Source organism: Pipistrellus kuhlii, unplaced genomic scaffold (assembly GCF_014108245.1).
Source record: "Pipistrellus kuhlii isolate mPipKuh1 unplaced genomic scaffold, mPipKuh1.p scaffold_m20_p_3, whole genome shotgun sequence".
In the NCBI taxonomy this organism is placed as follows: domain Eukaryota; kingdom Metazoa; phylum Chordata; class Mammalia; order Chiroptera; family Vespertilionidae; genus Pipistrellus; species Pipistrellus kuhlii.
Genome location: NW_023425529.1, coordinates 59,009,392 through 59,026,287, shown reverse-complemented (window position 1 = coordinate 59,026,287; position 16,896 = coordinate 59,009,392). Strand labels below are relative to the sequence as shown.

General features: G+C 38.2%; 1 protein-coding gene across 14 annotated transcripts in view; it reads right to left on the bottom strand.

Moving 5' to 3' along the window:
- The window catches only part of CNOT2 (CCR4-NOT transcription complex subunit 2), a 119,602-nt gene that overhangs the window by 65,422 nt on the left and 37,284 nt on the right, over window positions 1-16,896 (bottom strand). For 8 of the 14 annotated variants that reach the window (XM_036455262.2, XM_036455258.2, XM_036455251.2 and 5 more), the window contains one exon: window positions 12,303-12,375. The exons of 2 other annotated variants lie outside the window; for them this stretch is intronic. In XM_036455262.2, the coding sequence (XP_036311155.1) occupies window positions 12,303-12,375 (73 nt within the window). Of the gene's footprint in view, window positions 1-12,302; window positions 12,446-16,896 lie in introns of all 14 variants that reach the window. 4 more of the 14 variants (XM_036455252.2, XM_036455253.2, XM_045588257.1 and 1 more) reach the window with 1 other exon arrangement.

The window sequence follows — 16,896 nt, the reverse complement described above, 5'->3', positions numbered from 1 at the left end:
CCGCCAGGTTTTTTGGGCAGTGAGCGCAGCCGAGGTGTTACAGTAGGAATTAGTAGTTCATATAGTCCGGCCCTCCAGCTCTCTGAGGGGCCGTGATCTGGCCCCCACTTTAAAAAGTTTGAGGACCCCTGAGCTAGACTGTCTGTCATTGGGTCAGAAAGTGAGGGTGGCTTGCTTGCAGAGCTTTGCTCAAGAATAATTGTTTGCTGTCAGGGGGCGTGAGACGAGGGGACGAGGGTGGAGAGGCTGCTGATTGGCAGCCATCGTTGTTGGCCAAGCCCTAGCTTAGTGACATCCTGAGACTCCATCAAGCAAAATCTACAAACAAACCCAAGCTCCAAGCAACCTGGTGCAGACAGTTTCAAAGCTTTCAAGCTCCAAGCAGAGAGGAGAGGATTGTTGTTCTTGCTGTAGCTCTTGCAGGTTGGCTTTAGACTGCACCCCATTAGAGATCCAGAATCCAGTGTACCTAGTGGTCAGTGTGGGAAATCAGATTTCAACTCCTCACATCCATAAGTGACACATTCAGGAGGCAGACTCAGTGAGCACCAAAGCCCAACTGAAACAAGGTCTGCACCATAAGTGTATCTCCAGCACAGCAGTTCTTCCATTATAGATACAGTGGGTCCTCACAGCCAATTGTCTTGTAGATCAATTCCTCCCAGTGTACCAACAGCAATCAAGGCTTAATTACACCAAGACTTTGCACTCAGCCCACAAAGGAGTGTACTAAGAGCAACCACTTTGGGTGATTGGGAAAGTTGAGCTACTGGCCCCTATAGGCCACTTACCATAAAAAGCCACTCCATCAACACAGGGAAGCTACCAAAATGTAGAGTCACAGAAGCATGTCACGAATGGGAGAGATGAAGGAAAGTAAACTACTGGATGACACAGAATTCAGAATCACATTTATAAAGTAACTCAAGAATCTTCTAAAAACCACTGAGAAACTTGAAGAGACCTTCAAGGACCCTAATGAGAATACCAAAAAAAAAAAAAAAAAAAGAAAAGGACCAGTCAGAAATTAAGCATACACTGTGTGAAATAAAGAATATACAGAAACTCAACTGTAGTTCAACCTATCACAAGAGTCAAACCAAAGATCTGGAATATGAGGAAATAAAAAACACCCAACCAGAGAGGCAGAAAGAAAAAAAAAAATCCCAAAGTGTGAGGATAGTGTAAGAAGCCTCTGGGATGGCATTAAGCGTACCAACATCCGGATTTTGGGGGGGCCAGAAGATGAGAGAGAGCAGTATATTGAAAGAAATAATGACAGAAAACTTTCCCTACTGGTGAAAGAAATAGACTTACAAGTCCAGGAAGTACAGAGAACCCTAAATAAGAGGAATCCAAAGAGGACCACATCAAGACACATCATAATTAAAATGCAAAAGACAAAGAGAATCTTGAAAGCAGCAAGAGAAAAATAGTTAGTTACCTACAAGGGAGTACCCATAAGACTGTCAGCTGATTTCTCAACAGAAACTATGCAGGCCAGAAGGAGTGGCAAGAAATATTCAAAGTAACGAACAGCAAGAACCTACAACCAAGATTACTCTACCCAGCAAAGCTATCATTCAGAATTGAAGGTCAGATGAAGAGCTTCACAGATAAGAAAAAGCTAAAGGAGTTCATCACCACCAAATCAGGATTACAGAAAATGCTGAAGGGTATTCTTTAAGAAGAGGAAGAAAAAGGTAAAGGTAAAAACTATGAAGAACAAAAAGACATCAAATACATATCTATCAACAAGTGAATCTAAAAATCAAGTGAATAAAAAACCTGAAGAACAGAATGGACTGGTGAATATAATAGAATTAGGGATATAGAAAGGGAGTGGACAATTATCAGGGGAAATCGCATCTGAGGGGTGCAGAAAGAGATTAGACAAAAATTTTACACCTATGGATGAAGACAGTGGCAGGGGATAAGGGCAAGGGGTGGGAAATCAGTGGAGGGGAGCTATTGGGGGCAGAGGGGGAGAGGAACACCTGTAATAATCTGAATAATAAAGATTTGTTATATTAAAAAAAGAAGAAAAACTTCCTGAAAACAAATGAACACAATAACCCCAAATTTCTGGGAAATAGTGAAAGCAGTCCTAAGAAGGTAGTACATAGCATTATAGGTTTAATTAAAACAAACAAACAAACAAAAAAATAACAAGAAAAGTACTCTACACCTCAAAGTATTAGAAAAAGAACAAAAGAAAATAAAAGTCCAGAGGAACTAGGAGGAAGGAAATAAAGAACTAAAGTAAATGACATAGATGCTAAAGGGAAAAAAAAGTAACACACACACAAAAAATCTAACTGACATCACAGAAATACAAAGGGTTGTAAGAAAAAACTACAAACATATACCAACAAGATGGACAGTGTAGATGAAACAGACAATCTTTAAAAACTGAATCAGGAAGAATCAGAAAAATTGAAAAGGGAACTGATGAAATAGAAGCAGAAATTAAAACTCCCAGCAAAGAAAAGCCCTGGTCCAGAAAGCTTGACGGGAGTTTTACCAAAACTTCAAAGAAGAACTAACACCTATTCTCATAAAAATATCCCCAAAATTCCAAGAGATCACTTCTACACTCTTTTTATGAGGCCAGTATTATTATCCTAATAACAAAACAAGATAAAGACACTACAAAGGAAGAGAATTACAGGCCAATATCCCTGATAAATATAGATGCTAAAATCCCTAGCAATATATTAACCCTTTGCACTCCGAACCATTCTGGACATTGGCTACCAGCTACTCGACGCTACTTTGCTGCGGACACGTGCGTTGAACTAACTCAATTCCCTGTAATCATTAATAAACTGCAATGTCCCCCCTGAGAGGGGGCATCCGAATGATATGCTAGAATTCCGATGTCCCCTGAGAGGGGACAGCGGAGTGCAAAGGGTTAAAAACAGCATACACCATGACTCAGTGGGATTAATGCCAGTGGTGGAAGGCTGGTATAATATTTGCAAATCAATAAACATGACACATCACATAAACAAATTACAAGACAATCATATGAATAGATGCAGGAAAAAAGCATTTGACAAAATCCAACACCCATCTATACTAAAAAAATGGTAATATGCTAACTAGATTGGATCGACCAGACATCTTCCAGTCATGCAGTCCTTCTTCCAGACAAAGCTACGTTGATGGGGTCTGAGGCAGAGGCGGTTAGGGGTGATGAGGCCAGCAGGGGGGCAGTTAGGGGCGATTACGGCACCAAGGGAGAGTGGATAGGGGCAATCAGGCAGTCAGGCAAGGATAGTTAGGGATTATCAGGCTGGCAGGCAGAAGGGTTAGGAGTGATCAGGCCAGCAAGCAGAAGCAGTTAGGGATGATCAGGCAAGCAGGGAGGTGAGTGGTTAGGAGCCAGCAGTGCTGGATTGCAAGAGGATGTCTGACTGCCGGTTTAGCCCCAATCCTTGTGGGCTAAACCGGCAGTTAGACATCCTCCGAGGGGGTCTCAGACTGGAAAGGATGCAGGGCAGGCTGAGGGGACCCCACCATGCATGAATTTCATGCACCAGGCCTTTACTCTATATATATAAAAGCCTAAGTGACTGTTCAATATAATGCACACTGACCACCATGGAGCAGACAATGCACAGGCATGAAAACATGGAACAGACTGATGAATCTCAATGGGAAGGGGGAGGGAAGAGTATGGGAAGAGATTAACAAAGATCTTATATTCATACTAGAGATCCCTTGCACGGATTCGTGCACCAGTGGGGTCCCTTGGCCTAGCTTGCACCCTTTCACAATCCCAGACCCCTCAGGGGATGTCAGACTGCTGGTTTCGGCCTGTTCCCTGCAGGCCAGGCCAAAAGGAAGGAAGACAAATTGAACAATAAGTATAAGAACCAAGAAGAAATGAATAAGAACCAAAAGAAATGAAGAGTGACATTGCTGCAATAAAGAACACAATAGAAAACATCAACATTAGAGCAGAAGAAGCAGAGGACCGCATCAGTCAGCTACAAGACAAGGTAGAAAAATATACCCAAGCAGAGAAGCAACTGGAAAAAAACACAAAAATGTAAGACAGGAGAGCCTGAGAACTTTGGGACAACACAAAATGAAACATCTGCATAATAGGGGTGCCAGAAGGAGAGGAAACTGAGCAAGGAATAGAAAACGTGTTTGAACAAATAATGACAGAAAACTTCCCTGATACTGGGAAGAAAAAACTCATAAAAGTTGAAGAAGCTCAGAGAGTCCCCAAACAAGATGAAACCAAAAAGACCAATACCATGACACATTATAATTAAATTAGAGACCCAATGCCTGAAATACACGCAAGAGTAGGCCTTCCTTCCCTGGCTCCTGGCACTGGCTTCCGTCTGGCACCGGGGACTCAGGCTTCCCTCCAGCCATCAGCAGGCAGGCACCAGAAACCAGAGCTTCCCTTGCAGCCCTGGCTTGGTCGAAAAGGTCGTCTGGGAGGATGTCCAGTTTAATTAGCATATTATACTTTTATTATTATAGACTGACAAACAGCAATGACAAAGTAAGAAACTTAAAGGCTGCCAGAGATAGAAGTTTACCTACAACAGACCTTCCATCAGACTATCAACTGATTTCTCAACAGAAACATATCAGGCCAGAAGGGAATGGAATGAAATATACAAAGTCATGCAAAGCAAGGGTCTGAATCTAAGAAAACCGTATCCAGCAAGGCTATTGAACAAAGTTAAGGGTGAAATCAGGAGCTTCACAGACAAAAAAGGACTAATGAAAGTTATCACCACCAAACCAGCAATGCAAGAAATACTATAGTGTCTGCTATAAAAAGAATAGGAAGGAAAGAAGGAAAAAAAGGCATAAAAAATTAAAATGGCAACAAAAGTACCTATCAGTAATAACTTTATTTATTTATTTTTTTAAATATATATTTTTTATTGATTTTGTACAGACAGGAAGGGATAGAGAGTTAGAAACATCGATGAGAGAGAGTCATCGATCAGCTGCCTCTGTACAGATAGAGAGTTAGAAACATCAATGAGAGTCATCGATCAGCTGCCTCTTGCACACCCCCAACTGGGGATATGCCCACAACCAAGGTACATGCCCTTGACCGGAATCGAACCCGGGACCCTTCAGTCCCCAAGCCGACAGCCAAACCGGTCTCGGCTAATAACTTTAAATGTAAATGAATTAAATGCCCCAATCAAAAGACATAGGGTATCTGAGTGGATAAGAAAAGATGACCCATATAGCTGCTGTCTCAGGAGACCCACCTCAGAACAAAGGACTCACACAGACTGATGGTGAAGGGATGGAAAAAGGTTTTTCAAGCTAATGGCAACGAAAAGAAAGGTGGGGTAGCAATACTTATATCTGACAAATTAGTCATCAAAGTGAAGGCCATAACAAGAGATAAGGAAGGCCATTTCATAATATTAAAGGGAGCGATTCAACAAGATGTAACTCTGTAAACATATAGGCACTCAATACAGGAGCACCCAAATACATAAAAAACTTCTGAGAAATATCAAGGGAGAGACTGACGCAATACAGTAATAGTATGGGGACATTAATACCCCAATAACACCACTGGGTAAAAATTCTAGCAAATTGATCCAGCATTATATTATTTATGGGAAACCATAAAAATCATACAAGAATCCATAGGAAGCAAAATTGCAGACATATGTTGTAGCATTATCTTTACAGTCACAGATCTTAGGGCAAGAGAGACTAAGGAGAAAATTAAAAAATGGGACTACATCAAAATAAAAAGTTTCTATACAGCAAAAGAAACCATCAACAAAACAAGAAAGCCCACTGCGTGGGAGAACATATTTGCCAATGCTTTTTCAAATAAGGGTTTAATCTTCAAAATTTACAGCGAACTCATATCTTAACAAAAGGAAGATTACTGATCCAACCCAAATGTGGGCAAAGGACCTAAGTAGATCCTTTTCGAAAGAGGACATATTGAAGGCCAAGAGACACATGAAAACATGCTCAAGGTCACTAATCATCTGAGAGATGCAAATCAAAACAAGGTATCATCTCACATCTGTCAGAAAGGATATCATGATTAAATCAACAAATCATAAGTGCTGGCGAGGATGTGGAGAAAAAAGAACCCTTGTGCACTGCTGGTGGGAATTCAAACTGGTGCAGCCACTGTGGAAGACAGTAATGAGTTTCCTGAAAAAATTAAAAATGGAACTACCATTTGAACCACTTCTCAGACTATATCCCAAGAAACCAGAAACACCAATCAGAAAGGATATATGCATCCCTATGTTCATAGCAGCACAATGTATAATAGTTAAGATTTGGAAGCAGCCTAAGTGCCCAGCAGCAGATAAATGGATTAAAAAACTGTGGTACATCTACACAGTGGAATACTACACCGTTAAAAAAAAGAAGGAACTTTTACCATTTGCAACAGCATGGATGGAACTGGAGAGCATTATGCTAAGTGAAATAAGCCATTTGGAGAAAGTTAAATATCATATAATCTCACTCATATGTGAGATATAATGATCAACATAATTTGATGGAGAAAAAAAAAAACAGATCCAGAGACAAATGACAAGAGAGGTGTGGAGGTTAGAGAGCAACCAAAAGACTTTCATGCATGCATATTAGCATAACCAATAGACACAGACACTAAGACGAGGAGGAGGGGGGTGCCAGGTGTGAGAATGGCTGGGAGAGGGGGCAGGGGACAATTGGGGGAAAAGGAGACATATGTAAAACTTTAGACAGCAAACAAACAAATAAATAAATAATAAATTTTTAAGAAGAAATAAAAGGCATTCAAATTTGAAAGCAGGAAATAACTCTCATTATTTGCAGATGACATAATATTATACATAGAAAACTCTAACTCTAAAGACTCCATCAAAAACTACTAGATTTAATAAATGAATTTGGCAATGTAGCAGGACTCAAAATTAACACCTATAAATCGTGGAATTTTTATACATCAATAATGAATTATCAGAAAGAGAAACTAAACAAACAATCTCATTTACCGTTGCAACAAAAAAAATTAAGATATTTGAAATAAACTTAACCAAAAGAAGACTTGTGCTTGGAAAACAACAGAAAGTTGAAAAAAGAGATCGAGGAAGATATAAACAAGTGGAAGAATTTGTCCATGTTCACTGGTTGGTAGAAGTCAAATCAAAATGTTTGTACTACTCAAAGCCACCTACAGATTCAATGCAACCCCAAGTAAAATACCAACAGCCTATTTCACAGATCTGGAGCAAATACTCTAAAAAGTTATATGGAATAAAAAAAGACCCCAAATAGCCACAACAATCTTGAGAAAGAAAATCAAAGTTGGAGGGATCACAATACCAGATACAAAGCCATGGTAATTAAAAGAACCTGGCACTGGCACAAGAACAGGCACACAGATCAATGGAATAGAACAGAGAACCCAAAAATTGACCCCAGCCATTACCCTAAATTAATATTTGACAAAGGAGGCAAGAATATACAATGGAATAAAGACAGTCTCTTCAATAAATGGTATTGGGAAAATTGAACAGATACTTGCAAAACAATGAAACTAGACCACCAACTTATACCATACACAAGAATAAACTCAAAGTGGATAAAGGATTTAAATATAGGACATAAAACCATAAAAATCCTAGTAGAAACCATAGGCAGAAAAATCTAAGAAATCTCTTACAGCAATGTTTATAGATATATTTCCTAGGGCAAAGGAGTAAGGGAAAAGTAAATAAATGGGACTACATAAAAATAAAAAGCTTCTGCACACCAAAAGATACCATTAACAAAATGAAAAGGAAGCCCATGATATGGGAGAACATATCTGGCAATGATACTTCTGATAATATATATAAGAAACTCGGAGAACTAAAAAGGAAGTCAAATAAAATTTATAAATGGGCAAAGGACCTAACTAGACATTTCTCCAAAGCAGACATATATATGTCCAAGAAACGTATGAAAATATGCTCAGTCACTGATCATCAGAGAAATACAAATTAAAATGATAATGAAGTATCATCTCACAACTGTCAGAATAGCTCCCGACTGTGAAATCTCAAAGGGAAGGTGAGGAAGGGTGGGTGGATGGGAAGAGATTAACCAAAGAATTTATATGCATACTACCTTGTTTCCCCGAAAATAAGACATCAACAAATCAACAAATGATACATGCTGGCGAGGATGTGGAGAAAAGGGAACCTTAGTACACTGCTGATGAGAATTCATACTGGTGCAACCCTTATGGAAAACAGTATGGAATATTCTCAAAAAAAATTAAATATGGAAATGCAATTTGACCCAGTGATTTTACTTCTAGGAATATATTCTAAGATACCCAAAACCCCAATCAGAAAGAATGTATGCACCTCTATATTCATAGCAACATATTTACAATAGCTAAGATCTGGAAACAGCCCTAGTGCCCATCATTAGATAAGTGGATAAAAAGTTGTGATACATTTATAGCATGGAATTCTATACAGCATTAAAAAAGAAGAATCTCTTACTCTTTGAGACAGCATGGAGGGACCTGTAGAGTATTATGTTGAGCAAAATAAACCAGTAAGAGAAAGACAATTATCATATGATCTCACTCATATGTGGAATCTAACAAAATAAACTGGTGAACAAAATAGATCCAGAGACATGAAACCGACTGTGAAATCTCAAAGGGAAGGTGGGGAAGGATGGGTGGATGGGAAGAGATTAACCAAAGAATTTATATGCATACTACCGTGTTTCCCCGAAAATAAGACATCCTCCAAAAAGAAGACCTAGTGCATGGAAAGATAAAGACATCCCCTGAAAATAAGACCTAGCGCAACTTTGGGAGAAAAAATTAACATAAGACACTGTCTTATTTTAGGGGAAACAAGGCAGTACATGCATAACTCATGGACACAAAAGATAGGGTGAGGAAGACCTGGGGGGGAGGGGGAGAAATGGAGGCAGGCTAGAAGAGGTCAATGGGGTAAAAAAGTAGACATATGTAATATTTTCAACAATATAGATTTAATAAATCTATCTATATAAAAGCCTAAGCAGCTGTTACAACTGAACAACCAAATGACAGATCTACAGGTAGCTATGACGTGCACTGACCACCAAGGAGAAGATGCTCAATTCACGAGTTGTCCCTGGTGGTCAGTGCATTCCCACAGCCAAACTGCCATGGTCCCTTCCCTGGCTGGCAGGCCCTGATTGCCAGCCAGACCAAGGGACCCCTTCATCCACCCTGCAAGAATTTCATGCATCGGGCCTCTAATAAATAAGAAAATGAAAAATACTTTCAGCCAGTAAAATATTAAAAACCTGGATTATTTGTAAATAATGTGACTGAAGATATAAACTATTTTTAGAGTAGGATGATTAGGAATTAGGAAATAACTTCATGTGTAAATTATAACCTCATCTTATTTCCTTCTTATGTGAATATTTTGGAATTCTATATTAATGTGATTCATGAATTACCCATACTGTGTAATGATACACAGTTCTTTTCAAGCTCAATTATGAATAACGAAAAGCCACATAACCTAGAATCATATTCTTAAAATAATTTACCAGAACCTATCAAAGATTCAAAAGCCCAAGTGGTGTGACCAATTGAGTCAAGGTAGTTGGAAGTGGTGGTGAGACAGGAGCTACAGCAAACATAAATTACTAGAGGCCCCGTGCACAAAATTTGTGCATGGGGGTGGGTGGGTGTGTGTGTGTCCCTCAGCCCAGCCTGCATCCTCTCTAATCTGGGACATCCCTCTCACAATCCAGGACTGTTGGCTCCCAACCACTCACCTGCCAGTCTGCCTGCCTGCCTGCTTGCCCCTAACCGCTCTGCCTGCCAACCTGATCATACCCTAACCACTCCCCTCCCAACCTGATTGATGCCTAACTGCTCCCCTGTCAGCCCGATTGCCCCCAACTGCCATCCCTTGCTGGCCCAGTCACCTCTAACCTGTAGGCCTGGTTAACCCCAATTGCCTCCCCTTGCAGCCTGGTTGCCCCCAACTGCCCTTCCCTGTAGGCCTGGTCATCCCTAACTACCCTCCCCTGATGGCCATCTTGTGGCAACCATCTTTGACCACATGGGGGCAGTCATCTTGTGTGTTGAGAGTGATGGTCAATTTGCATATTACTTCTTTATTATATAAGAGGATAAGCAATGGCCATGTTAGTCAAGTCTATGAGAACAATTCAGAATAGAAAAGGTTACAAGAAATGATTTATCACAGGCATGCCTTATTCTGGCTTATTAAAATCATAAACATCTGGCAAGAAGCTTCAGACATCAAGTTAGGAGAAACTCTAGAAAGGTTAAATATGACACTGTCTTGTGTGCTTTTTTAAAATCCTTACCTAAGGATATGTTTCCTTTTTCTATTATTATTAATTTTAGAGAGAGAGGGAAAAGGGAGCAAGGGAGAAAGAGAAAGAGAGACAGAAACAGAAACAGAAACAGAAACAGAGACAGATACATGGATTGGTTGCCTCCTAACCAGAGATCAAACCCGAAACCTAGGTATGTAACCTGACCAGGAATTATACTGCAACCTTTTTGGGTATACCGTGTTTCCCCGAAAATAAGACATCCTCCGAAAATAAGACCTACTTACAGGTTTCCTTCTGAGTAAAATATAAGGCATCCTCCTGAAAATAAGGCCCTCCCTAGGCTAACCATGAGAGATTTGGACCACTGATTCTGAAAGAAATGGAGTCACAAGAAATTCACCAGGAAATTCAGGAATTGGATTGTTATGATGATGTTCCAGAAGACGATGACATGATTGTCATTGAATAAATGCGTAAATTCTTGATACTGTAGGATTCACAGTTTGTCTGGTTTGTGTTGACAACTACCGTACTACCGTACCATATACAGGTAACAAATTTCCTTTATTTTCATTTAACAATAAATATGTACTGTATTCTTCTTCATGGAAAAATAAGACATCCCCCGAAAATAGACCTAATGCATCTTTGGGAGCAAAAATTAAAATAAGACACTGTCTTATTTTCGGGGAAACAGGGTAGTTTGAACCAACTTAGCCACCCAGTCAGTGTGACACTTTTTTTTATTAGGGGTAGTGCCCAAACCAGCAAGTCTTATAATCAAATCATAGACTCTCTGCTAATTTTACATGAATACCCATATACAAATTTTCTCCATTCTTCCTTTTACCAAGTTGAGGGAAGAAAAACTTTAGTTAAAACTAATGGTTAGCAGATTAACCAATGCTGTCACTATCACACTAATTCTGTCATAGCCTAGAGGAAATGAAACTGGTGAATGGAAGGGAGAGAAGGAGGTTGGATATGTATCTGTACAGAAAGCCTAAAGCTCTGAACTTTAAATTATTCTGTATTCCGAATCATTAAATAACTTAATGAATTATTACTAAATGAATAAAGCAGATTTTATTTGAAAATATTAAATTAAAATGTTATATTTTAATCACTATTTAATAGCACCAACTTTAAAATTCACCTTCATTTAAAAGCTGAAAAAGAAAACAGTAGGTTGAGGGGTAGGAATGTGAGTTAAAAAGAAACAAAAAGAGAAAGAACTCATGAACAGGAACAACAGTGTGGTGATTATGGACAGGGGTAGGTGGAAAAGGATATAGGTTACCTAAATGGTGATAGAGAAAAATAAAACAGAATAAAAAGAAAACAATAATATTACACTTTAACCATTCTTTTAGCATCCTTACAGATTACATAGAGGATGGATATTAACTAACTTAATAAATGAGAAACAGGACTCTAGCATTATAAGGACAGAAGTAAATCACAAGTTCTGTAGAATTTTGGTCTCTGAGCATCTTGGGAATTTCATTTATATTTCTTCTATATTCTAAACAATTTTGCCCACATTTCTGTAATTCTCCATTACCCTGAATATAGCATAAGACTTCAGTTTAGTCTTCCAGTATATATATATATATATATATATATATATATATATATATATATATATATATATATATAAAGCAATCTCTGAATCCAGCCATAAAGTTATAAATTATGTATCAAATAAAATAAGATTTGACATATTTACACACACCAGAAAATTTGTGTTGACATTAAAAGTATATACATTTATTAGAAGCATATTTTATTTTGAAAAATGTCCCCAACTAAACTGTCAAACCCATTATATATGTACTTTAAATTATAACCCACATTTTTCAAATTGAGGTATATCCAACCAATATGCTGATTCTAGTTAAATACAACATATTAATCAGTTCAATGTAGCTATCTGACCAATAAAAAAAAAGGGAAATAAATCTTACCTGGTAGTTTCTTTTCTCAGATAATGTATGTCCATCAGTCCTCACCATAGAGTCGTGTCCTTTCCTCACAGTACTGGAGGCAATCAAACAGAACTGTCACTCAAGGGTCGTGTCACAGGAAGGACCGCCCACCAGTTCTCCCTCTAGAGTGGAATTATCCAAAAGCCATCAAAATTACTAACATGTAAATATATGAACAGTAACAAAAATATCCAATATTATATATAGAAAACAAAACAAAAAGAACATTTAAAATATTCTTAACTATTTGGGGAGAGCTAGACTGGCAGACATGCTTTGAGATAGAAATTATTAAATATGAAAAACTCTTCCTTCCCATTTCTCTCTACAGTTAAAACTGTCTGCCAGTCCTCATATACAAGATAGAAACATAAATAAAAATGGAGTTGATGAAAATGTTCAGCCCTCAGCTGACATTTTTCTTTTAAATGTTCTTCTATGTCTCAGAAATATACAATTAATTCAGATTTAGTCATTTAACTTAAAATATCTCTCTTCCAAATACTTCTTTATATAATATTCATTCAGTTTATGATGTTTATTCCTATGCCATATAAGGAAATATATCATATGTTCTTATGACTAGTAAATGAAACCCAAATACTCATTAAAATTTACTTCAATGAAGAGTAGTAACATGTCAGCTTTCTGAAGCCTTTGTCCTTCAATCCTCTAATTTCATATACATTCTAATAGAATTTGCTTTATTACAATAGGGAAGAACAATAATGGGGCTCATGTCTTAACCTCAATAAAGATAAGTAAGTCCAAAATGACTAGGCACTGTGAACATCAGGTACAAAAAATTCAGTGTAGCAGAGGTGATAGTCGCTAGAGATGTTAACTTAAAAAATGTAAACTGAAAGAGATAAAAACTCAAAAATGGTGTATACAAAAATTTTGGAAGCACAGATTTTAAAAACAAATATCTCTCACCAAAGTTTTAATGAAATGTTTACCTTAGGAAAGTAGTAAGTGTATCTAATGATCTAATAATAGTTGCTAACCATTAAAAATACATTCAAATTTAGAGCAATTATTTACCATAAGAAATATACTTTGGGAGAGGATAAGAGAAACATCTATTTTAAATTCATAAAAAGTATGAATCTATTTTATTAAAACCAAACATACATACACATACATATGGATTACCTCCAACAAGCAATCTAATAATAATAAGACAGGCAGAAACATTTCCAAGGGAAACAAATCATTAAGAATTAACATTAAAGTTTTAAAAAGAATCCACATAATGAAAACCTATATTTCGTCTTGTTTTATGTTTGATTAGAGTTAGTGAATGCTATACTTTTACTTAATTTTTACTATCTTACATTGTATATGTTTGGTGAAATATTTTAAGATGCTTGACTCTAAGGCAAAAATGTAACGAACAGCCCATTACCAAATTTAAATGTACCACAGGTATTAAGTATTTCTTTCTCAAAAATAACAAAGGAGCAGAAACCGGTTTGGCTCAGTGGATAGAGCTTCGGTCTGCGTACTAAAAGGTCCCAGGTTTGATTCCGGTCAAGGGCATGTACATTGGTTGCGGGCACATTCCCAGTGGGGGGTGTGCAGGAGGCAGCTGGTTGGTGTTTCTCTCACTGATGTTTCTAGCTCGCTCTCTCTCTTCCTCTCTGTAAAAAAATCAATAAAATACAAAATTTTAAAAAAAGGCGTTTTTTTTTAAGCCATAAGTAAGTATAATTACTGCTATAAAATGTAACCCCTAACATCTAGTAAGGATAATTAGGTTATTCATAAAGAAAAATTATAATATATCAAATAAATTGGATGTCTAAGAATAGTTAAGTGACACACATTCAGCTCTAATTTAAAATTTCATGACTGTCACAAAATGAGAACAACACTGTTTTACTTTGCATTCTCAAAACAACATTAACCCTGTTTTAATGTGTTTTATAGTATTAATCGACTTTAAAACAGTATTTGCCTTACTATTAATGTATTCATGGCAACTCTGAAGTCAATGTATAATAGTTGAATTTTCCATTGTTTCTTAAAGAAAATGTGCTTTTTAAATAAGTTTAAATAATTCTTTAAATATGCTAGTTTCATCAAAAGATAAAGTTACAAATTTAAAATCGGGTATGGCATTTTTCAACAGTATAACTTAACTATATAAAAAGGTAATTATTACTATATATGCTAAATACCTTAATTAAAAACAAAATTTAATACTTATTCTGTAAATTTACCAGGTGAATAAAAAATAACTTTGGAATACTATAGATTTTAATACAGAGGGAAATATTGTTTTGTTTCTCTCTTAGGATAACTTCAAATATTTCATGGCTCAAAGTTTCAAGCAATATCAACTATATTATGCTTTAACCAATACAGGAATAGATATTCTGTTGAAAAATAATGAAGAATTCATTATCTTTTAGTAAACAAACAGAAAAAGAAATAAAAACGCTCTATTTTCTTAAAGGTAAACATGACAGCTAACATTTGTCACCACTATCTTGTATTAAGTAAAAATGTTCAGTAATAGACTGTCTTGATACTTCTCATATTTGGAATGAACATGATGCGCAAGAGATGAAAGAAGATGTGAGTATGTATGTGGAGCACAGTATGTAAAAAGGAACAAGCAAGAGAGAGATCATGCACTCCAGCTGCCTAAATTTATTAAAGTTTATACACTGGTTTTTCCAAAAGTCCTACAAATATTCAAAAAGCCAAAAAAGACAAATATTTACAAAACCAAAATGACATCATCCATAAGGCAGGGATGCCTTCCAAGATAAGAAACAAAACAAGAACAAAACAGAGACTGCATTTACCCTTCTACCTTAAAAAAGCAGAAAACTAGACAAAATATGTGGAACAATAACTTTCAGACACTAGACATTATCTCAGGGCAGAGATCTTCAAGAGAAAAAAAAAAAAAAAAAAAAGTGAAGTAACCCTATTGCCTGCAGTTAAGGGGCTGAATGAAACAGGGAAGGGAAAGGTGGGACCCATTCAGAGCCCAATGGTCTCACTGAATTAAAAGAGTTCAGAGTTATGGGAGACACCAAGGCAGCTAGAATTTGCAGAACTAATGAAGAGAAGGAAGCTGCAGGGGCAAAGAGTTCCAGAGATCAAGAGATTCTAGTTAAGGTTTCCGCTGAGTAATGACCTATGCGTGCATATGAAAAAAACGACTAACTCTGGAGAAAAAAAAGCCTCTGAAAAGTAGCAGCCAGGCCTTGGTCCATTGGCTCAGTAGTTAGTATGTCGGCCCAGGGACTGAAGGGAAATTTTGGGTTCAATTCCTGGTCAAGAGGGCATACCCTGTTTGCAGGTTTGATCTGCAGCCCTGATTGGAGGTGGGACGCAACAAATCTATGTTTCTCTCTCTCACATAAATGCTTCTCTGCCTCCTCTCTCCCTTCCATTCTCTCTAAAAATCAATGGAAGAAATGCCCTCAGGTGAGGGTAGAAAAAAAAAGAAAAAAGGAGAACAATCCCCAGAGCTCCTGCTTCCATTAACCAGAAGGTAATTAATGCCTTATAGGATGTATATGAATAAGTTTTACACAATAGGATGTCTGAACCAGCACTAACAAAGCTTAAAACCGCTGGGCCAGCATGGCTCAGTGGTTGAATATCAACTTCTGAACCAGGAGATCATGGTTCGATTCCCCATCAGGGCACACACCTGGGTTGCAGCCTTGATCCGCATTGTGGGGTGTGAAGGAGGCAGCCAATCAATGATTCTCTGTCATTATTTATGTTTCTATATCTCTCCCTGTCCCTTCCTCTCTAAAATATATCTATACTAGTATAAAAACCTAAGCAACGGCCCGACTGGTAGCTGTGATGTGCAATGACCAACAGGGGGCAGATGCTCCAACCAGTAGAGGAGGAAGCCCTATTCCTTGCGGAATCGACCATGGGGTAGGTTGCTACTGGGGCACTGTTGGCCCAGAATCGGCTTCACCTGCACCCCAGACTCAGGGAGAGAGGAGGGAGCCCGAGTTGGGGAAAAAAATCACTCGAGAACCACTATCTCGCAATCTGGGACCCCTCGGGGGATGTAGGAGAGCTGGTTTCAGCCTGATCCCCACAGGCCAGGCCAAGGGACCCCACTGATCACCAGGCTTCTATTCCTATATAATAAAAGGCTGATATGCAAATCAACCAAAGGGGGAGAGGATGGGTTGCTATGATGCACATTGACCATCAGGGGGCAGGCACTCAATCCAGGAGCTGCCCCTTGGTGGTCAGTGTGTTCCCACAGGGGGAGGTCCTCTCAGCCAGAAGCTGGACTCATGGCTGGTGAGCACAGCAGCGGTAGTGGGAGCCTCTCACACCTCCGCAGCAGCACTAAGGATGTCTGACTTACAGCTTAGGCCCACTGCCCGTGGCAATTGGACATCCATCCCGAGGGCTCCCAGGCTGCGAAAGGGCACAGGCCAGGCTGAAAGACCCCTCTCAGTGCACAAATTTAGTGTACACGGCCTCTAGTGTGTGAGTGTGGTGTGTGGTGTGTGTGTGTGTGTGTGTATGGCTTAAAACCTAACCTCTAAGGATTAAGCTAATCTAAGTACAAATG